The sequence below is a fragment of the Chelonoidis abingdonii genome, chromosome 4, assembly GCF_003597395.2.
Source record: "Chelonoidis abingdonii isolate Lonesome George chromosome 4, CheloAbing_2.0, whole genome shotgun sequence".
NCBI classification, from domain to species: Eukaryota; Metazoa; Chordata; order Testudines; family Testudinidae; genus Chelonoidis; species Chelonoidis abingdonii.
Window position 1 is genome coordinate 112818046 of NC_133772.1, and position 23316 is coordinate 112841361.

The following is a 23316-nucleotide window of genomic DNA, read 5'->3' on the forward strand; positions in this document are numbered from 1 at the left end:
GAGAGAGATCACTTGATCATTGCCTGTTAGCTTCACTCCCTCTGGGGCACCTGGCATTGGCCACTGTCGGTAGACAGATACTGGGCTAGATGGACCTTTGGTCTGACCTGGTACGGCCTTTCTTATGTTCTTATGTACTGCAGCACTAGGCTGATAGTATCAATGATTTCCCAGTTGTCACACCCAAAATCTGTTCCTGATGAATGATCTGGAATGAGCTCAGTTGAGGTCATGATCTTGTTTGCACTGAAACCAATGGCAAAATTCCCAGTGACTCTAATAGCAGCAGGAGCAGACCTTTAGCTCATATTCACTACATTGTCTCCTATTGTGACCCTGACTAATTATTTTACATTTGGGCTGCACTAATTTCTCTCCTATTTTACCTACATGATCCAAATCACTCTTCTTATTGTTTGCTCTGTGTCCCATATTAACACCACTTGCCAAATTGTGGGGCTCACCTTTGTTATAAATATAATGAAGAGAGAGGCTAGGGTAACACTATGCTGGGATGCCCCACTCACTCCCCTTTCAGCTCAAAAACTGCCCTCTGTACTTACACCAATCAGAGCAATCAACCTTAACTCTGCCATTCCTGACTGTGGTGTTTAATTTCTCAGGGACAATGTTTCACCATTAATCCTCACTGCATTCATATATTTATTTGAGTGTGTGTGTGTGTGTGCACGCATGTGTGCAGAGGGTTAGACATGGACACTGAGAAAGAGATTGAGACTGAGAGTATCAGGAGTCCAAGATACAGTCTTGATCATATTTTGAACATCAAGGAAAATGAACAGTATATTGTCTGTTGTCTACCAGGGATCCCAAGAGGAAGGTTTTCTGGGCCACCTGCTCACAGTTGCTCACAGAAGCTTAGAGAAAATGACATTCATCCTGAGACTAATATATCTAGGAAAGAAGATGGCCAGCGGGAATCTTACTTGGGTACAGGAGTTGAATTGGGCTAGTTTGCTTCAGTATGTTTTTTCGGGAGGCTGAGACTTCGTGCTTCAGAATCTAAGATTTCATGTAAGAAAAACTTTCTACTTCTTTTAGCTGCAAAAGACACCTTGAAAATATGAACAGAGTACAGCCAATGTAGTGATGTTTGCCTGAATCTGCACACAGCCTGAAACAATATCTCTGAGAGATGTGGACTGTATTATTAAGGCCTCTTTTGTCTCATTCTGCATTTTTACATCCTTGCTTAGCTATCGTTGATTTGTCACCTTTATTTTTGGTAGGATCAGTTCTAAATGCTGTCTCCTCAACTTCATCCTGAATACTTTTATTTCCCACTACAGATTACACAGCTGTTATTGAAGTTCATCTTATCTTCATTACAGGGACACTGCCTGGAAAATGGAATTGATTGTCACTGGTTTCCAATTAAAAAATAATTCATTGGAGAATGATATCTATTAAATGTTTCAGTGGGTGGTTATCTATCTAGGTATTTATACCATAGCATCTGAATGCATCACAGTAATAAAGCTAACTCATCAAGATTTTAACATTCTCTTCTTTGGTACTCTGTTCCCAAGCATGTATTTAGGCTTTGTTGTTTTGCTGTTTATCAATCATCATCATCATCATTATTCTGGGAAGCTTTGGTGAAGAGCTTAGTTTTACATTTACTCTTGAATATGGTAAGATTTGTCATCATTCTTATTTCTCACAATAAGGAAATTGCTAGTTGAAGGCCAGCTGCGGAGAAAGCTTTCCCCCTCACTCCTGATAATCTTTCCCTTCTTGTTAACAGTTTCATTGTTACTGATGAGCACAGTTTTCCCCGGTTGGAATTCCGTGCCACTGTGCATATGCAGAATTAATATCACCCACATATTTTTTCTGTCTGCAGAATATAGGTTCTGGCGCAGAGGCACTGAAATTACACCTTTTGTCCACAAGGGGCTGATATGGCATCAGAAGAGAGGGCAGTCAGCTGGCGGAGAGGGAAGGGGATGAGACTGTTCTTCAGAGTGGGGCCATGTGAGGAGGCATGGGATGGACAGAGCAGAGCACACAGGGCTGTTGGGGAGGGGTGTCACAGAGTAAGGTTCAGAAGGGCTTGTGGGGGCACAGTCTCAGGAGCTAATGGAGTGACAGCATTGAGTCGGGGCTGAATGGGAATGGGGTTGCAGGACCATATGGGGACAGGGGTAGATGTGCCTGACTGAATGGGAGAAGCTAGGTGTCAGACAGGGTCTGCATGAGGGAGACTTCCCAACTCCCTAACAATCCCCCCGCAAACCTTCTTCCACACTTCTCCCACACACACTCAACAACCTTCTAGGTTCATTCCCAGGTTCCTTCCCTCTCCCTCAGCTCCTCCGTTATCCCTGACTCCCCTAAGCCTTTGGACTGCTTCTGAGGGGTTGGGGAAATATGTTTCTATATTGTAGTTTAAATGAATTACTGGTAGACAAAGTTCTGTATTAATATGCCTAGTAAGGAATCCATGTAAACAAAACAAAAAAACAACCCCCCCAAAACATTTCCTCAATCTTTTTTTTGTGTGTTGTTACAGACATACTTGCTGACAAGCATTTTAAAATAAATTACCAAAATAATTGAAACCAGCATAATTATATTGTGCTATTTTGACAGATAAAATATGCAGAATTTTTAAAAATTGTACACGGATATTTTATTTTTTTGGTGCAGAATTCCCCAAGAAGTAAATGGTACCTATGTACATTCCAGCTAGATACTAGCACTGAGACTGAGGATTATTCCCATCTATCTATGGCAGAGATCAGCAACTTTTGACATGTGTGGGCCGAGGGATGTGCTGGCCGCTGCTTCCCACAGCCCCCATTGGCCTGGAACAGGGAACTGTGGCCAATGGGAGCTGCGATCCGTCGAATCTGCATACGCTGCAGGTAAACAAACCGTCTCAGACCCAGTGCCAAAGGCTGCTGATCCCTGATCTATGGTATTCTCAAGGTCTCTGTCCCCTGGTTATTCCAGTAGCTTCTGTTATATTTTCATGCTGTTTACTTGCTTCAGGACTTTTAATTATTTAATAAATCTACCAAAACATCAGAAAGTCCATGATGTTGTTTAAGGCAACAAAACTTCAACTCCAGGTACCTGTATTTCACTGGACACTTGATTGGGAAAGATTGATTGGGCAGCAGTCTTATCGCTTTGTTTGATATAAACTGGCAGCAAATGCAGAGGATGGAATATCCTGCTCCTGCCCATAAATATCCACTGCTCATAGTTTATTGCTCCTGAACACATTCAGGATCTTGTCCATACAGAATCCAGGCTGACGAAGCACGTGCTTGAGAGGGCCTCGCTCAGCAACAGTGCCCACGTGAGAACCCCTCGCCCCCCAATCTCTTCAGTGAACTCGCCTAGTGCCCAGCGCTTGTAGTTCTCTAGAGCCCTCCCCATCCTGGGCCTACGGGGTTGTGACCAGCACAGGACTACAAGTTCCAGCATGCCGTGCGGGGGCGAGGCCGTACCATATGCGGGGAGGAGCTCTGTTTTTTCTCCGGGTAAAAGCATCGAGGTGCCGGGAAGCCGGTAAGTAAGTGGAGCTGCTGCGGGGAGGGTGGTCACTGGAGAGAGTGGTGGGGACGCCCCCCTGTCACCCGGAGAAGGGAGGGAAGGGGCTGCGCCTCGTGGAATTTAGAGGGTTGTGTAACTAATCGGGAGCCGGCCGGTTCGGAGGTGCCGGGCTGGGGCTAACACAGTCGCTGGGCGGCGCGGGTCCGGCCCTGACTCCAGCCCCCGTTTCTCAGTCCACCTGGCCCAGCCTCTGCCTCCATCTCCCCAGTGCTGCTGGCCCAGCCGCCTGCCTCGCCGGACAGCCTCTGTCCCAGCCTCGTTCTCCCGGTCATCTCCGCTTCTGTCCGCCACTCACACTCCGCATGGCCCTCTCGGCACGGCCAACTTCCCCGAGCAGCGCCGCCTGTGCGGCCGCCTTCTCTCCGCCCCCAGCCCCACCACACTAGGAAAGGTTCCCACATCTACCAACCCCTGCTCTGCCCTCGCCCTGGCACTCGTTTGGAAGCAGGCACCCTCGGTGTAGGGTCGGTCTCAGAGCCTCTGTCTCATGTGTTTCACTGGGACGCCCACCGTGTTACTCGCTGGAAAAAATCTCGTCTTCGGCTGTCCTGCTTAAAGCCAGACGAGAAGCGCAGGTGGCGCAATGACCCTGACCCCTGCAGCAGACTGGTAGTCACGGCGCTTACCATTCTAATTCCTGCCGGGTTGCCTGAGTTCTCCTTCCCTGGTAGTGTAGGGCACTGGAGAAGTTTATAATTCTCTGGACTCTTTCTTTTCACTGCTATGAGGGTAACTTGGAGGGTAACTGCTATGAGGGTAACTGCTGGAGCTGTGATTGTGGCTGGAAGATCTAGGATTCCTCATAAAGTGCCAGCCTCTGGCTTTCATTTCTGTATGTTGCTTATCTAAAAGCTTCGCCCTCCCACAGAATTTAATTGAGTTGACATTAAAAATCAGTGGCTGGATTTTCAGAAGTGATCAGCACCTCAAGGCCCAATGGCTTCATAGGCAGCTGCAGGTGCTCAAGACCTCTTGAAAGTCCAGTCACAAATAAACAACTTAAACGATATATAAGTTTAACATTTAGTCCTTTCGCTCATATTATTGCAAACATTGAAATGGTGTGAATAAGAGGTGGGTCCCCAGTCTGCATCTTGTTGAGGTACGTAGTGACTTTTTATCATCTGGTGGTTGTTCAGTGGCCCATATGAAAAGTTATACAGGTGTCACAGGATGATGAGTGTCTGTATAATTCTGAGGGATTTCCACAAAACAAAACTCACCAGCATCATTGGCTTTTTTTTGCCTGTCTCAGATGAGAGACCAAGAATTGCAGTGGTCAGAGACTTAATTCCCTCTTCATGTGCAGAAGTGATGTCTCTCCAGGGCAAGGCTCAGACACTTTGGTGAATAAACATGCCTTTGCTGCCTGTTCAGTATCTGTGTGTTGACTAGTTGGAGACTGTCAGTCTCTAAGTCAATCCAGCAACTTTCACTAGTATGAAATTCAATGAAAAGAAAACGAACACAAAACAAAATGTGAAGACAGTAAATATTTTATTATCATTATTATTTATTTATTATTGCAAGTAGGCCCATAGTTATTCCACACACACAATTCAGGATCTATAGTACACAAGTCAAATGTTTGAATATGGGAGCTCAGGTCAGTCTGGTTGTAAGTGACACACGTAGTACTTAAGCTGCATCATGGACTAAGTCAAGTGAAAGTCAAAGAAGCTAGTTCATGTCTACAGAGGAAGAGCAGCAGGTGATTCATTAGCAAAGTTCTTAATAATAAAAGGCAGTTAGGTTGAGAGGCATATGTCACAGCTGACGGTGTCTTTAAGATACCCCTAGGGATTTTGGAATAGCTCATTTATATGGTAAAGACTCACTGACACCTTATGGAAAACCTTGATATACAATTGATTCTGCCAATTCTAATTCTATATCTTATATTGGAGTTATTTTAGTCCCCCCCCTTTTTATTACTAAGAGATATTAGCATGAAAACAGGATCTTTGTTGTTTAAGAGCTCAGCTGCTCCTGCTGTTTATTTCCCACCTAAAGTTGCCATCCTCTGCTTGTGACGTTCCAATTAGTGGGTATGGAAATAGCAGTGATGTCACAAACTGCAGAATATGGCTGTCATAAGTATATAGGTAAGGTAAGGGTTAATTTTCTTTTGCCTGTAAAGGGGAACCAAACACCTGACCAGAGGACCAATCAGAGAACTGGAGGGTTTAAAAGTCAGGGGCGGGAATTTGTATACTCAGGGTCTTTGTTGTTTCCTCGGCTATGGTAAACAAGTTCTTCTAACCATCTATCTAAGATCTCTACTAAAAGTCGGTCCAGTACAAAGGCGTCAGGAATGGGATTGTGCAGTTTTGACAATTAGCCATCCCATACTGAGGAAGACTGGCACCAATGAAACATCCGAAGATGCGGGATATGGTTTACACTGCAGCCACACCAGGCAAGCCTCCAGAAACCATTCCGTCCACTGAGCCGCACAGAGACTGCCTGTGTATCGGAGCCGAACTGAGGTAGTGGCACCCGATCACGTCAACGCTGGAACCAGCCGACAAAGAGCCTCCAGTCCCCAGGACCGGAACTGGACCAGAGCTAACAGCAAGCCAGCACAACTCAATCTACTATTCGACTATCATCAACTCACAACGCAGAAGGGTACCAACCAGGCTAACAACTGACATGAAGCAACAGACAACCAATCCGAAGAGGCTCATGCAGATGCCTTGAAATACCGGTTCACTCAGCGACAGAAACAACGCCATATCTAATACTCCACTCGAGGGACCAGCCAAGTCCCTAGCTGAGAAGAACTGTGTCCGCCAGCTTAAGGGAACAGCTACAGACTGAAGCAGGAAGCAGTGACACGCCTGTCACAAGCTGGGTACGGTCAAGGACAACCCACGCCTCTCAGCTCTTCCTCCGGATCCCCGTTTTGTTATAAAACCTCGACTTTGATACAAGGGAAATATCTTTCGGTGAATGCCCCAGAAGAAGGCACCGCACAAAACGTTCGGATGGTTCAACTAAATACAGGGGGGAAGCCTTAAAGCTTAGCCCAATGATCATCCCAGTTGGTTATGCTGGGTGAACAGAACAAAGACAGTTGGGAAATCCTGTCTACTGGAGGGAGAGGCAATGGAACTGGCCCAGTATGTCTCAGTCTGTGAGGTGCCAAAGTATTGAGGATAGCCCTCATAACTGGTCAAGGCCCCTCGCCCACTCCCATAAGGAGGTATCCATTTCAGCGAGTAGTCTGTGGATATTCGGGGTCCTTTCCAAAAAAGACGCCAGGGAATGAAGCAGTAGTAATGATTCGTGAGCTTTGCTACGCCCGATGCCAGAAACAGTTACTCAGTAAGCAACAACCAGGGCCACGCGGTAGCCCGGATCTAATCAGACATGGCGACCAGGGTAGGTGGCCCCTCGATAGTCCTTACTGATCAGGATAAATCCTGTCATGGTCACCATGAAAGACCGTTTGTGGAAGAATCATGGCGAATCACTTGGTAGCCACCCGTTACCACCATCATAACCATAGCGCCCAGTGGAAAGTTTAATGGAATCTTTGGGCCATGGATCCGGTAAATTGTTAATCGAGACACTCAATGAGCTGGCCTGAGTCTTGCAGCAGTTCTTCTTGTGCTCAACCAGGGCTGTACGCACATCCAGTTTTGGTGTTTCACATTAGCTGTGTATGGCACGAGGTATAGGCCATTACAGATTGGTGAAGCAACAATGGGAGGGTTTTACACCTCTCAAGGAACTAACAGTCTGACTTGTCCCGAGCAACCTACAAACACCCACAGTCTTAGCTCCTTGCTAGATGACAATCTCAATGATACTCGGCAGAGCAAAGGCCGGTATGAAAACATACCAGAGGACGTCTCTCAAGAGAGAGGACCAGGTTGGGCTATGAAGGCGCAACAGGCCCAAAGAGGAAGCTCATGGGGGCATTCACGCCAAGAGCGCCTGCGAGCTGTTAACTATCTCACTAGCATTTCCGATTCTCACAAAACCAAAGTGTACCTATGTTAATTCTCTCAAGCCCTTTTATCTAGAGACATCAGTTTGTCAGTTACAGTCCAGGAGAACAAGAGACCGAGTGGCTGTGATTACTAGATGGTGATGCCCGCACTTTCCCCCTCAAGGTCACAAGATTACGTCCTGGGCATATGGCTGTTCCATCTTGGCTGGGGCGCTCTACTGCTGTTCCTAAACCGGGCACAGCACAGCTAGCTGTGCTGTAGGACGTTCCCCTGCCTTTCGCAGCAGATAGTCTGGAATTCGCTTCTTTTATGGGCAGCTGGGGCGAGCTCATCTCGGGGAGGCTACAAGAAGTCAATCTTTTAAAGCCCAGTTGGGGCCGGCTGCTGTCTTGGGAGGAACAAAGATAGGCCCGTCCTCGCACCAGACCAGTCCCCGCAGGCTTGGAGGAAAGTGCTCGTGCATGTGTCCTTCAGAAATCTGGCTTAAAAGTATTTCCAGTGCACCAGGAGCCCAGTTTGTGACAGCGTTCCAGCAATTAGGGCCTGGGCAAAGAAAACAACTCGGGCTTGTTCCTCCGAGGTGCCCGACCAGGGCAAGGGGGGCTGGAAGGGGAGAGACACGCCGTCTCCTCAAGGGCAGCAGCCTGGCCCTCACCGCTCTCCCTTGAGCCAGGCAGCCCCAGCAAAATTTAAGTGGCGACGCGGACTGTGATCAGATCGACAGCGTCATCCTTTAGGACGGTGAGGCGGCTCAGTTATCTCCCCTCTCCTCCATACGAATCACGCCCAGCGAGAGGGAAATAAAAGAAGAAAGGAAAAAAAAAGGCCCGAACCCCAAACTCGGGGCGCCCCGTTGGGAGGGGCGGAGACCAGGTCTCTAGCTCACTTTTAGCTCAGTCATTGGAGCCCACAGTAGGCCAAAGACTCCGCTCATAGTCGGATGGCGTCCTGTATCTCTTTTTTGTCTGTCTCTTCTTCTTTGGCTAGGCTAACCCCACCCAACGCCTGTATTGCTCCGGACTGAGCGCTGTCTTGCAGCTTCCCGAGCAGGGCTCAATGTAGGGTGGCATTCCGACGGGAATTGATTGCTGATATGAGCGGTGATGGTGGGCCGAATGGGGCGCCACAGCCTGGGTACGCGGCTGATGCCCCTTGCAGAGGACATCTGAAAGATACCAGGCACAGGCAGAAAGGGCCTGGTATGATACTACCAGGAGAGCGGTCCGTTCAAGGAAGGAACCGTTATGCGTTCGTTGAAGGGGCAAGGAGGCCCATAAGATTGGAAGTCTATGCAGATTCACGTCCAAGAGCGCCTGTAGCGTTAACTATGCTCACTAGCTACTTTCCCGATTCCTTCATCTAAAACCCACAACAGTTGTACCTGTTAATCTCTCTAAGCCCCTTTTATTGCGAGAGAGCACGAGGTCAGTTTAACAGTCCAGGGAAGCAAGAGACGCTGAGTGGCCTTCGAATGGCATCTATATGCCGGGAAAAAGGACGGTGGCATGGAAGAGGTGACGCGTGTTCGAGACTGGGAAGGTCTGAACAGGGAATCCAGAGCTTGTGCACAAATCTTCACACCAGATGTCTCAGACCCACTCCAAGGTGAACATAACGACGGCTCACTCACCTTGACACAGGTAAGCTCACCCAATTTAAGAACACCCACCCTACCGGTGGTTCCCACGTCCGCGCTGCTGAGAGTGGGGAATCCAGCACTCGCTACAAAATGGGTAAATTCCGGGTCATCTACCAGTGCATGGCATCCTCGGTGGTTCTGGTATTCCACAATCCTTGATGGGGATTACGCTTTATCTGCGGCCCGAACTACGATCACCGTCATGCAGTAACATTCCTGATCCACGCACCGATGAAACTATTGGAGCAAAAGTTGGATGTGCCCAGTTCTCTCTACATAATTACGCGAAGGGTAGGGCAGGCGTAGATGAACCGCTGCAAGGAAAGGGTCATAGCGTTCGTCACTTTTCCTTGCGGTAGTATGTAATTATGTAGTGCTTTCGTATTACTATGCCCCCCGCCACCTCCAGAGGCTGGTAGATGTGTCACTATGTCAGGATGTTGTAGATTTATATGCCGTACCCTCGTGATGGCATCTTTAGATCCTGTCCCTGTAAACCTAGAAACTGAGAAAAGTCTTAGACCGATCAGACAGGCAGGACTAACGGTTAAGGCCAAAAATGTCAATAGGCCAAAACAAGAGTGATACCTGGGCAAAAACCAGGTGGGTCGAGGAACCATAACGCTACAGCCGTGGAGTATCCAAAAGTGGCCTGTCCAACACAAGAAACAGGTTCCAATCCTTCTAGGCTTGGCCGGGTACTACAGGCGATTGTACCACACATGACAGCCAAACGCCTCGCACCACTGCACCGCCTGACCAGAAGCCCAGACCAACTTACGGATATGGACTGATGAGTGTCAGGAAGCTTTACCCACTAAGGCGACTGCTCATCGACTCCTGTCTAGGGCTCCAGACTTTGAACCATTCCTAGTCACACCGATGCATCTCAGTGTGGTATAGAGCAAGTTCTACTACAGTACGCGACGGATCACAACTTCTTCCTCCTTGTGTTTCTCAGCAAAAAACATCTGAGGAGGGAAAGCCACTGGCAGTCAGTGAAAGGTACATGCTCTGTAACACCTGGAAAAGCGGAAGACCACTACATAATACTGGGGACGGTTCAGCATACAAACTGACCGATTGCTGCCGCCAAAAGTGGCTTCATACGCCAAGGGAAACAAGAAACTTCTTCGTTGGAGTCTAGCCTTCAAGATTCTTGATTGAGAATTCAAAGACAGGAACTTCTAACAAGTGCTGATGCACTCTCCGTCGAGAGTTTCTCGAATATACGTTAAGATCTGTAGTTGTTCTTGTACTTTAGCATGCTATCAGTATTGTAAAGGTCATGTGTTGTATATTATGATTAGGTTTAAAGTTCTAGGTGGAATCACTCCAGATGAAAATTTTACAGCTGCTTGATTATGGGGGGGCGTGTCCATAGTAAATAGTATAAGTAATTTCTTTTAGACCTTAAGAGGAACACCAAACACCTGACGCAAAGAGGCCTCAGAAGAAGGGAGGGTATATTAAAGTCAGGGGCGGAAATTTGTACTAGCTCAGGAGTCTGCTTCGTTTCCTCGCATGGTAAACAAGCTTTTCTTCAACTTCCAATCTTATCTGTTTCCTCTAAAGTTGTGAGCTACAAGGAAAGCATAAGAATTCGGCTATGGAGCTTGTTGTTGTATTTTACTGTGTGTCTGAGTATATTTTAAATTTAGGGCTATTTTTTAAATCAGACTGGGTATTCATTATTTTCTTAAGTAGGATTTCGGTTATATCTTGGGTCCCCAGGGAAGGGACACCAGAGAGAGGAAAGGGGGGTCAGGCCCTATCAATTCCTGACCTGGTGGCAGCCTATCAGATCTAAGCTGGAGATTAAGCTTAGAGGACTTTATGCTAGTACCTCATATCTGAACTCTAAGGTCCGGATTGAGGAATTATACTATGACAATGGCTTCAGGTGGGAATAAGGTGTGGGAACAGACGGACCTACATCCTGTCTTCAAACGAATGTTCTTAATAATAACAAAAAAGACAGAAGTGTTTTTTTCTTTCTTAAAGGGAGACACTACCAAGTAATTTAGGTCTCAAATTTACCCCAAAATAGGACCAGAAATGTTATTAATTAAAACTATTTCATAAAATATTTTGGAAGTTGTGGTGAGCATGAGGCATTTCTGTAATATTTCTATGAAAAGTGCATGTTTCTCAGTTTACCTGTTTGATATTATTCTGCTTGACTGCAATAAGTTAAATCAAAAGAGATTGTTAGGGAGAAGCAAACAGGTGATGAAACTATGACAGAGATAAGATGCTTCTAGAGAGAATACCAAGGGTCCTTAACAGAACCCTGAGGGAATCATTAATTGAGAAATGCCTACCTGCTTGGCTCCAACCAGGCTTGCAGGTTTATTTTGACCTGGCCTGAACCTACGATCAAAGGGATGCTAAACTCTTAAAGACACCTGTCTAGAGAGAGAAGGGGGAACAAGCTTTGACAAGGAGATGCTAAGAGAATGTGAGGGCCTGTCTTCAAGGGTGTATAGGCTGGGTTGCAGTTACCGAAAACTTGCAAAGAAGGAATAAAGCAGGGGTCGGCAACCTCTGGCATTATTGGTCAACAGAAATGTGTTAAAACAATAAAGGCCTACACGGCATGAATCTTACTTAACATTTATTCCAGGGGTCGGCAACCTCTGGCATGCAGCTCACCAGGGTGCCAGTTTATTTACCTGCTGCATCCACAGGTTTGGCTGATCACGGCTCCCACTGGCTGCGGTTTGCTGTTCCAGGCCAATGGGGGCTGCGGGAAGGATGGCCAGCATCCCTCGGCCCGCGCTGCTTCCCGCAGCCCCCATTGACCTGGAGCAGCGAACTGCAGCCAGTGGGAGCCGCGAATAGCCGAACCTGCGAACGTGGCAGATAAACAAACTGGCCCGGCCTGCCAGGGTCCTTACCCTGGCGAGCTGCATGTCAGGGGTTGCCGACCCCTGGAATAAAGGTTAAGTAAGATTAATGCCGTGTAGGCCTTTATTGTTTTAACACATTTCTGTTGACCGATAATGCTTTATATTAAAAAGGATGAACCGTTCCCTGCTATTTACAAAGACCCTGATATACAAAGGGATTTAGGAACCTAAACCCCAGATTGAGGTATTTAAATCCCAGTTTAGGCTCCACTGCAATCCACAAAACTCCTGCGAAATGCTGTAGGTCTTGGCACCTAAGTTTTCACGGTGAAAGTTCCCCAGGCACCTAAGTTGCTGCCTCTGAGCATGTACACTGCTGCCTCCCTCTAGGCAGCCTGATGCCTGTCTCCTGCCTAAGCCCCAGAATGGTCCACAAATTGAGGGAAGATAGGCGGATGAATGCCTAAATCATGTGCGGGGCTTGATGTAGGAGGCATGCTTAAAGGTAGCCTATCGGATCTGGTCCCATGCAAAATCTGGCATTGGTCGAGGTCCTGGGCAAGATAATGAAGTGGCCGCTATGGAACTTGATTAATACAGAATTAAAGGAGGCTAGTGTAATGAATGCCAAGCAACATGCATTTATGGAAAATAGATCCTGTTAAACTAACTTGATATATTTTTTTTGAGGGTGTTATAAATTTGGTTGATAAAGATAATAGTATAGTATCAGAGGGGTAGCCGTGTTAGTCTGGATCTGTAAAAGCAGCAAAGAGTCATGTGGCACCTTATAGGCTAAAGACGTATTGGAGCATGAGCTTTCGTGGGTGAATACCCACTTCGTCGGATGCATGTCATAGTATATTACATCAACACTAAGACTTCCATAAGTTGTTTGATATCGTGCCTTGCAGCATTTTGGTTAAAAAACTAGAACAATGTAAAATTAACATGACACGTATTAAATGGATTAAAAACTGGCTAGCTCAGGGGTTCTCAGACTTTTGTACTGGTGACCCCTTTCACACAGCAAACCTCTGAGTGTGACCCCCCCTTATACATTAAAAACACTTTTTCATATATTTAACACCATTATAAATGCTGGAGGCAAAGTGAGGTTTGGGGTGGAGGGTGACAGCTCACGACCCCCCATGTAATAACCTCATGGCCCCTTGAGGGATCCCGACCCCCAGTCTGAGAACCCCTGGGCTAGCTGATATATCTCAAAATCTAATTGTAAATGGGGAACCATCATTGAGTGGGTGGTCCTGCAGAGATCTATTCTTGGCCTTGTACTATTTAACATTTTTACCTGGAAGAAAGCATGAAATTATCATTGATAAAGTTTGCAGATGATGCAAAAATTGAGGGAGTGGTAAATAATGAAGAGGACAGGTGGTTGTCTTCTTTTGTATGGCTTGGGTAGGTAGCAACGACTAGAAATTTATATCTAGATTTGGTAGCCAGCGCATTGCCCTGGTGAATGTCCTTCAGGCCCCCAGCGAAAGGACGAAGGGGACACTTAGATATGTGCTCCATTGTTTGTGCCTAGTGACCACAATTGCCTATAGGTGTTTGGTGAGGACAAGTCACTAATACAGAGTGATCTGGATCGCTTGGTATGCTGAATGCAAACAAACAATATGCATTTTAATATAGCTAAATGTGTGTGTATATATGTATGTGTGTGTGTATATATATACACACACACACACATATATCTAGGAACAAAGAATGTAGGCCATACTTGCAGGTTGGGGGACTCCATCCTGAGAAACAGTGGCTCTGAAAAAGATTTGGGTGTGGGGGTGGATAATCAGCTGAACGTGAGGTCCCAGTGCTATGCTGTGGCCAAAAGAGCTGATGCAATCCTTGCATGCATAAACAGGGGAAGCTTGAGTAGGAGTGCAGAGTTGTTTTACCTCTCTATGTGAGGTGTGGCTGCTGCTGGAATACTGTGTCAAGTTCTGGTGTCCACAATTGAAGAAGACTGTTGATAAATTGGTGATGGTTCAGAGATGAACCACCAGAATGATGAAAGGATTAGAAAACCTGCTTTACAGGGATAGACTCAAAGAGCTCAATCTATTTAGCCTAACAAAGAGAAGGTTAAGGGGATGACTTGATTACAGGCTGTAAGTACCTACATAGGGAACAAATATTTAGTAATGGGCTCTTCAATCTAGCAGAGAAAGGAATAACTGGATCCATTGGCTGAAGGCTGAATCTAGACAAATTCAGACCAGAAATAAGATGTACATTTTTGACAGTGAGGGTAATTAACCATTGGAGCAATTTACCAAGGATCATGCTGGATTCTCCATCACTGGCAATTTTTAAATCAAGATTGGATGCTTTCTAAAATGTTCTGAGAATTATTTAGGGGAAGTTCTATGGCCTGTGTTGCCTTGTAGTGAATGACTCAAGGAGCTCAGTATGTTTATTGGAACAAAAAGAAGGTTAAGGGGATACCTTGATTACAGTCTGTAAGTTCCTGCATGGGGAAGAAATATTTAATAATGAGCTGAGAAAGGTGTCACATGATCCAATGGCTGGAAGTTGAAACTAGCAAAATTCAGTTTGGAGATAGGGCATAAATCTTGAACAGTGAGAGTAATTAACCAATGGAACAATTTACCAAGCACTCAGCTGGGATTTGATTCCCCCCCTCTGTCTCTCTCTTTGTTCCCCTGCCACCTCCTCTGGCTGTTCTGTGTGGAGCAAGGAAGGTGCCTAACTCATACGTGAAGAAACTATTTAGGTGGCTAAGCCACCTATCTCCAGGTTCATGGATCAGAGATAGGTGCCTAACTGTGTGAGAGGGAGAGGGACAGGGCTTAGCACACACCTCCGTTGTCAGCATCTCCCATTGGCTAATTCAGATGGTTCCCTGCCTAGCATGCTTGCTTTTATGAATTTAATTCTAAGCGCGGTCTATTCACGTAGCTGAAGTGGAAGTATCTTAGTTAGACTTACCTGGCTGTCCTCACGGCAGCGAGTCAACTGCCGTGGCTCCCCTGTTGACGCTGCTGCTCCTCCTGCCTAGGTGGAGAACGGGCGTCGATCCCCAATAGATTGATTACTACCCGCTGATCCAACGGTAATATAGACATACCCTAAGGCATCTAACTCTTCCCATTCATTGTATAGGAAGCCTACTTGCCTTTGTGGATTGCAGGGTTGTTCTGTGACTTTTTTCTAGGTACCTGAAAGTTAGGCTCTGTGATGTTCAACATTGCGACTCCTAGATTGCTTTGTGGATCCAGGCCAAAGTTTCCAAGTTCCTGATTCCTGCAGGAACTGAGCCAAACTGACTGTTCTGAAGGAGCCTTTCTGTGAAACAGGGATGCTGAAGTCTGGGATCCAGTCTAAGAGTGATAGAGTCATAGGAGTCCCCTGTGAGTGAAGTAGAGCCCCAAGACCTGCCGTTAGGAAGAGCACACTCACAAGCGGTAGTAACTAGGTGCAAGGGTCTGTGATCTGTGACAGAAGTAAAAAAGAAATGTGGATAATTTTTTTCATTTAATTGCTGGGTATCTAAGCCAGCAGCCTTAGGCTTTCTTAACTGGAGTGAAATTGATTAGAAACAGAAAATGAAACTGACCCTCCTAATTCCATTGCCAAAGATAAATGAAATTTAAAAAGAAGAACTGCATCAATGGAATGAGGGGAAAAAAGTAAAGTGGATTTGTAAACACTTTCCAGGTTTGAATAATCAAAAGTGCCATTTAATAAAGCAGGGAAGGACGATGTTAGAGGGAAGAGAGAATGTTAAAGAGTTTCTGACATATCATGACATCCTTGGGGAGGGGGGAAATCTAGTTAGAGCCTAGCACTAAAACAGAACTGCCCAACCCTGAAATGTCTCAATCAATAATAATAGCGCGTATACAATATATGTTCAAAGCACTTTACAAACATAAGTAGTTAATTCAACCCTTTAAAGTAGGGAAACAGGTATATTATTGTTTTCCGTATTTTATAAGGAAACCGAGAGTGAGAAGTTAAGAGGTTTGCCCAAGATCATACATTGAGCTACAGGCAAAACCAGGACGAGGACTCTGGTATCATGACTACCAGCCTCATATTCTAACTATTGGACCATACGGCCTCAGGCAGGATCATAAATGATTATTCATTTTTTGCCTCTTCTCCCATGATAATGAGAAGGCAGGTACCTTCCTGGCTTGTCGCTTTGACCAGGTCACCCCCTTCTTTGCCTCCTTCCACTGGCTCCCCTTTCCATGGCATGAAGTACAAACTACTTGTTTTGACTTTTAAGGCACTTCATGGCATGTCTCTATCCTACCATCTACTGAGACATTGACCCCGACCTGTCCACTCAATCAATAATGACAGCCCTGCCTGTCCATTTGGAACATTTTCCCACAGGCACTTTTGTGCTTCCTACCCATGGGAGGAGCTCCCTGTAAAAATCTGTAACTATCCTCCTTTAAATCCCCCTTTAAAACCTACTAAAGCCTACAAAACTCATGATAATGGTTAGGCAGCTGGTGTGCTGTGACTACTGCTTATTACACTAATCATAACTGACTCACCGTTACTTTGTGTGCCTGCTGTTTGTTTTATGCTCCCGTTGTCTCTTGTTTTATACTTAGACCGTAAACCCTTTAGGGCTAGGGTTGATCTTTGTGTTATGTGTATGTACGATGTCTAGCACAGTGGAGCCCTGATCTTTGATTTGTGGCCTCTAGGCACTAGACAACTGTTGTAGTATACTGACGAGCTTGGAACAGAGCTCCTTGTGCACCTGTCTACTGATCACTATGAAACTAAGGTACAGAGAAGCATTAGTGTTGAGTCAGTGGCAGAGCGGGGATTAAAACTTGGAAGACTTGTTTCCCACGGCCCCTGCTCTAAGCATTAGACCACACTCTCCTCTTATAGCAAGAGGTAGAAACCATTAGGCCTGTTCTAATAGAGTCTTCTGCTCTAACAGACCTTCACATGCTCACTTGACAGCTGATCAACCTGAAAAATGAGTTCTGGAAGGAAGCACTTGGATGACTTTGAATTTACGGCCAAGGCTGGCCTGAATTGATCCTCATGTACTCTCTTCTTCCACTCAAGTGGTGATGGTTCCTGTTTTGTATCTCTGCAGTGGTCGCCAGCATGGCCAGAAGGGCCTTGAAACTTGTCTCTCTGGCAGCAGCCAGCTCTGGTTTCTACCTATATGGCAGCAAGTACCTGGATCCCAATGATTTTGGAGCTGTTCGGGTGGGCAGAGCCATTGCCACAGTAAGTTTCACCCTGGCAGGGTGTGTGAGGGTAGGGTGAGAGATTTACTGGCTGGGTTAGAAGGATCCTCAAGAGGGAACTGGAGCTCAGTCCTGGCGCTGAGTTTACTGTATTGATATGTTTCAAGTGCACAGTTGGCTCTGAGCTTCAGGAATTTGGGTTTTTCTATGTTTTGTTATTTGTGTGGGGAAGAAAGGTTAAACATGTAGAAGGGCTGAAGGGTAATTTATAGTGAAGAGGAAGAGAGACAGAAAGAGACCGTGACAATGAGTGAAAGTATAGCTGATTGATAAATCTGTCTGGAGAGCCCTGTGGGGCCTACACCCACTTTGCTATATCTCTTTACCCCACTCCCCTTCATCCACTTCTTATCCAGAACTCAGTCCTGGGCATCATCCCACTGCTTTTTCCAGTCATTTTGCTTTGAAGCTGCTTACTGCGTCCTTGATGGTGGCTCCTCTTTCTCATAGACTCATAGATTTAAGGTCAGAAGGGACCATTATGATCTTCTAGTCTGACCTCCTGCACAATGCAGGCCACAGAATCTCACCCACCCACTCCTGTAACAAACTCCTGACCTATGTCTGAGCTACTGAAGTCCTCAGCTTGTGGTTTAAAGACTTCAAGGTGCAGAGAATCCTCCAGCAAGTGACCCGTGCCCCATGCTGCAGAGGAAGGCGAAAAACCCGCAGAGCCTCTGCCAATCTGCAGTAACAGCTTGTTGAAAGAACCATGTTGCTGAATTAATACTATTCTGGGACCCTGCCTGTAAACTTTGTCTTGGGGTCGTTAGTGGGAGGAATTTGGAGAGGGGAAGGTGTCTGAATGTGTTTTTGGGGGATTATTGTCAGGGGAAGGGTAAAGTGGGAGAGGTGAGGCAGGAGATGCACGTGGGGGCAGCACACACACTGTTTCTAAAATAAATGGCGAAGAACCCCACTAGTCCTGGATGAGTGTTATCTTCATTTCATCACAGATGTTGATCACAGCATCCAAAAACATGAGCATGGCAGCTGACAGCTAGACAGGTTGTAACCCTCTCCATGAGAGCCTTCTCTGGAGAATGCATTGGCAGCCAGAAACAAGGTAGAGCAGAAACTGTGTAGGAGATGAGTCTGCCCTGCACCTCTGTTGTGCCATACATTTGTTGCTTCAGGCCTGGAGCTCCATCACTTACAAGCCCCTGGTGCTAAGCAGCTGTCAGCCTGCATCTTTTGCACTTTTTAAATGCTTCATTAGTGAGAATTACAAGGAGCACCTCCTGAGTGCAGGACTGCAAGAAGCAGGTTCTGTAGCTGATCTCAGAATCCATTAACCTTTATACACACAGGCTGGAAAGGTGTGTAGGCCAAAGCAGAAAGTAATGTGAGGAATGTCTGGGACCTGAGAGGGTGTTTGTTTTGAAAGTGTATGGCAGAAACATCAACTGCCACCACCTTATTTAAAATAATTCAAAGTATAGTACTTGACACTTTATCATTTCAATGTCCCAGACTAAGTAGTCAGCAGAGGGGGCTTTGCAACAAACTGACCCATTAAACAGTAATAAGTCACCAGGGCCAGATGGTATTCACCGAGAGTTCTGAATGAACTCAGATATGAAATTGCAGAACTACTAAAGGTGGTATGTAACCTAGCACTTAAATCAGGTTCTGTACCAGGTGAGTGGAGGATAGCTAATGTGACGCTGATTTTTTTAAAAAGGCTCCAGAGATGACCTGTCAATTACAGGCCGGTAAGCCTAACTTCAGTACCAGGCAAATTGGTTGAAATTCTGTTCTTTACTATAGTTAGCAGACATATAGATGAACATGTTAGTGACTCTACTATAGTTAGCAGACATATAGATGAACATGTTAGTGAAGAGTCAACTTGACTTTTATAAAAGGAAACAATATGTGTACAAGGGTGATCCTGTGGATACCGTGTACTTGGAGTTCAAAAAGCCTTTGACAAGGTCCGTCACCAGAGGCTCTTAAGCAAAGTAAGCAGTCAGGGGATAAGAGGGAAGGTCCTCTCGTGGATCAGTAACTGGTTAAAAGATAGGAAACAAAGGGTAGAAATAAATGGTCAGTTTTCAGAATGTAGAGAGGTAAATGTTGTGTCTCCCAGGGATATGTACTAGCATCAGTGCTGTTCAACTTATTCATAAATGACTTGGAAAAAAGGGAGGTTGCAAAATTTGCAGATGATACAAAATTACCCATGATAGTTAAGTCCAAAGCAGACTGTGAAGAGTTGGGATCTCACGAAATTGGATGACTGGGCAAGAAAATGGCAGATGAAATTCAGTGTTGATAAATGCAGAGTAATGTGCTTTGGAAAACATAATCCCAGCTACACATATAAAATGATGGGGTCTAAATTAGCTGTTACTATTCAAGAAAGTGATCTTGGAGTCATTCTCTGGAAACAGCTGCTCATTGTGCAGTGGCAGTCAAAAAGCTAACAGGATGTTAGGAACCATTAGGAAAAGGATAGATAACAAGACAGAAAATATCATAATGCCACTATAGAAATCCATGGTATGCCCACACCTTGAATACTGCGTGCAGTTCTGGCCACTCCATCTCAAAAGAGGTATCTTAGAAATGGGAAAGGTACAGAGAAGGGCAACAAAATGATTAAGGGTACAGAACAGCTTCTTTGTAAAGAGAGATTTAAAAGACTGGGACTTTTCAGCTTGGAAAAGAGATAGCTAAAGGGTGATATGACAGAGGTCTAAAAGATCATGAACGGTGTGGAGAAAGTGAATAAGAAAGTGAATGTTGTTACTCCTTCACATAACACAAGAACTGGGGGCACTCAATGAAATCAATAGGCAGCAGATTTAAAACAAACAAAAGGAAGTTCTTCTTTACACAATGCACAGTCAACTCGTGGAACTTGTTGCTAGGGGATGTTGTGAAGGTCAAAAGTATAGCTGGGTTAAAAAAAGAATTAGATAAGTTAATGAAGGCTAGGTCTATCAATGGCTATTAGCTAAGATGCTCTGGCATGCAACCCTATGTGCTGGGTGTCTGTAGCCTCTGATTGCTGGAAGCTGGGAGTGGATCACTCAATGATTGACTGTTTTGTTCATTCCCTTCAAATCACCTGTCATTGACCACTGTGGGAAGACAGGATACTGGGTTAGATGGGCTATTGGTCTGACCCAATATGGCCATTCTTATGTTCACTGTACAAACACCACTGACCAGCCGTACACCCCAGGGGAAACTGAGGTATAGAGAGGTGAAGTGACTTGCCCGTGGCCACAGAGGGTGTCAGTGGCAGAGCTGTTAGAACTCAGCAGTCCATTGCTCTCAGGCTCAGTCCGCTACTAGACCATGTTGCTGCCATATATTACAGGGTTTTACAGCAGCAACCGCTAACAATATCCCACAGAAAAATCTGCTGGTGGTCTCTAGCCCCTGTAAGTACTGGAGTACTATTTTTTTTTTTAAAAAAAGAAAATATGAGGAATACTTTTTTAAATGGTTTATTTCTTCTAACATACATAAGGCCACATATGTCAGGTTGCTCCAGTGTGAGCTTCTCCCATGCTGCTGCACTAATGACCTCTGCCTTCCCAGCCTTGTGATCGGCTCTTTATCAGGGTCAGAAGGTGTTAACTCCTTCGTTTTCAAGTGTTTCTCCCCAAACATGAGGGATGAGACTTCTTTAAAATGAGGGCTTAGATTCTATTGCAAACATGTGCCTCTGGGAGCTGGGGACCTCGAGGTGGACCTATAATGCCTGTCCTTAATCCAGCCTGGGCAGACCCCTACTTAGCAGGTCAGTAGGCTCCCATAATTGTTTGTGATTTGAGAGGGGGGAGAAGGACTTCAGTCATGGTAGTCAAAATGTTCAAAAGTTATATTCAGAGAAGTACCCAAAAGTCTGGATGCTTAACTCAACCTCTTGGGGCAAAGCCAGGCTGCAGCTAGGGGCGCTGTCTCCAGGGCGTGTGCAGGCCAAATTCAGCAGCAACAGCTGTAAACATGAAACAAAGATGTGGAGAGGGAAGACAACAAATCTGACCTGCCACTATATTCTCAAACCTCTGGCGAGTTTGACTTTTGCTGGAAGGTTTGCATCAGTTCTTAATTTATCCATGTGTATTCATCTGTCCTTGTTAAACTTCCTTGCTTATGTGGCTTGGGGGAAAACTATTGCCTGAGTTCAGGTTTGGGGAATCGAGTTTTGCTCATGCTTGGTCACTCTTTGAGGGCCTAGCAGAGAGAAAACACAGAAAGGCAAGGACGCTGAGTGGGGACTCCCCCAGGAGATGAGGAGATCAGGTGATAACTTGAGGGGAGTGGGAAGCCAGCAGCTGGATGACTCAAAGTGGAAGCTTCATCCTCTGAGAATGTTAAAACTAGACTTGACAAAAGGCTGGGAAATGCACCATGGGCACCAATGCTGCATTGCCATCAAGAGGGACTGGATGATCTCATACGTCTTCTTATATCTATCTTATATCCTCTAGAGTATGGAGCGTAAAGAACTAGTCTTTGATGAAAGTGAGGTGCTCTTTGGGGCCTGGAGAGCAACAAGTCAAAGAAAACCTCTGCATTCTGGATAGCATTAGAAATCTGACGGAGCTGCTTTGTTTGCCCTCTGCCTCTTCCAGGGTCTAACACTGGCTCTGCCTTTTCAGAAAGCATCAAGTTAACATCCTATGTCTTAGCTGAAGTGCATCTCAGACACTTTTGGGGATTTAGCAATGTCAGAGTTGCCTATCAGAATCATCGTAATACTAATTTGTTGTTCAAGATTACGATGTAATTAGTAACTGCTTAATTAAATTTCCTCTTCCTCTGTAATGCAGGGCAGTCTGTTAGCTCGTTCTTTTCAAGTTGGAAGGGATAATTACCATCATGGACAAGAGATAACATACGAACCAACCCAAACCTTCACCCAAAGCTGATCCAAACGTCCCCCTGTTCCAAAGCTATTTTTTGATGTTGGTAAATGCTTTGGACAGAGGCTTGTCTGAATCTTCCATAGTTTGCCCATTGCTCATTTCTAGTGACTCTCTTTCTAACGCAGAAATGCCATCGTCTCCTTTGTCTTCAGAGAGCTGGGCTTGTGGACATGTTAGCTGCACTTTGTGTAAAGGGGCCCATCAAGTTTTACGCCGGTGCTGGGCATTCAGCCCACCACAGAATCAAATGCCCTGTACGTTTTGAGATGTTTGGGAATTTGATTCCAGATCTATATTTTGCAAATGGCTCCTGTCATTACAAAGGGATTGAACCCCGAAGTGGTGGTGGGGATTGAAATCCAGATGGGAATTCTTATCACAAATGCTACAATTAGACTCATAGACTTTAAGAGCAGAAGGGAACGTGGTGATCATCTAGTCTGATCAGCACATCACAGGTCACAGAACCTCATGCACCCACTTCTGGAATAGACACACAACCTCTGGCTGAGTTATTGAAGTCCTCAAATCATGATTAAAAAATGTCCAGTTACAGAGAATCTGCTGTTAACTGGTTCATAACAGCAAGTGACCCATGCTCAATGCTGTTAAAACTTTGTGAAATTGCTCTGAATATTTCCATCTCCATTCCTGACTGTGGAGTGAGAGAGAAACTTTAGGCCTAGGTGCTTTTGAAAATTTTATCCTAAGTCCCATTTCCAAACGTGATATTGCATCTTCAGAGTCTAACTCCCCATTGGTTTTAATGAAACTTACACTCCTCAGTGCCTAAGTCTCTCTTGGACTTAGGCCCGTCAGTCACATAGGCACTTGAAAAGGGTTACCTTGTCTACATTACCTTGTCTGCAACTTTTAACCTAGTTTATAACCAGTTGCCTGGTCAACTCCAAACATGGTTTGTGTCCACCCACTCACATTGTTAACAGGGTTAATAAGTAGAGTAACTAAGAGTGTTTCACCCTTGCCAGTAGCTTGGCTACATGGTTGTCTTCCTTAACCAGGTCATAACATTGTTCTTTTACATGTACAGCGCTACCTCGATATAATGCCACCTGATATAATATGAATTTGGATATAAGGTGGTAG

At 45.4% G+C, this 23316-nt stretch overlaps 1 protein-coding gene across 3 annotated transcripts in view; it reads left to right on the plus strand.

Moving 5' to 3' along the window:
- Positions 1–3440: 3440 nt before the first annotated feature.
- Positions 3441–23316, plus strand: part of ADCK1 (aarF domain containing kinase 1) — a 137159-nt gene continuing 117283 nt past the window's right edge. Inside the window, exons 1-2 of one of the 3 annotated variants that reach the window (XM_032801914.2) lie at positions 3441–3543; positions 17164–17300. In XM_032801914.2, the coding sequence (XP_032657805.1) occupies positions 3486–3543; positions 17164–17300 (195 nt within the window). In that variant the 5' untranslated portion in view covers positions 3441–3485. The remainder of the gene's footprint in view (positions 3544–17163; positions 17301–23316) is intronic. The other 2 variants (XM_032801912.2, XM_075065586.1) reach the window with 2 other exon arrangements.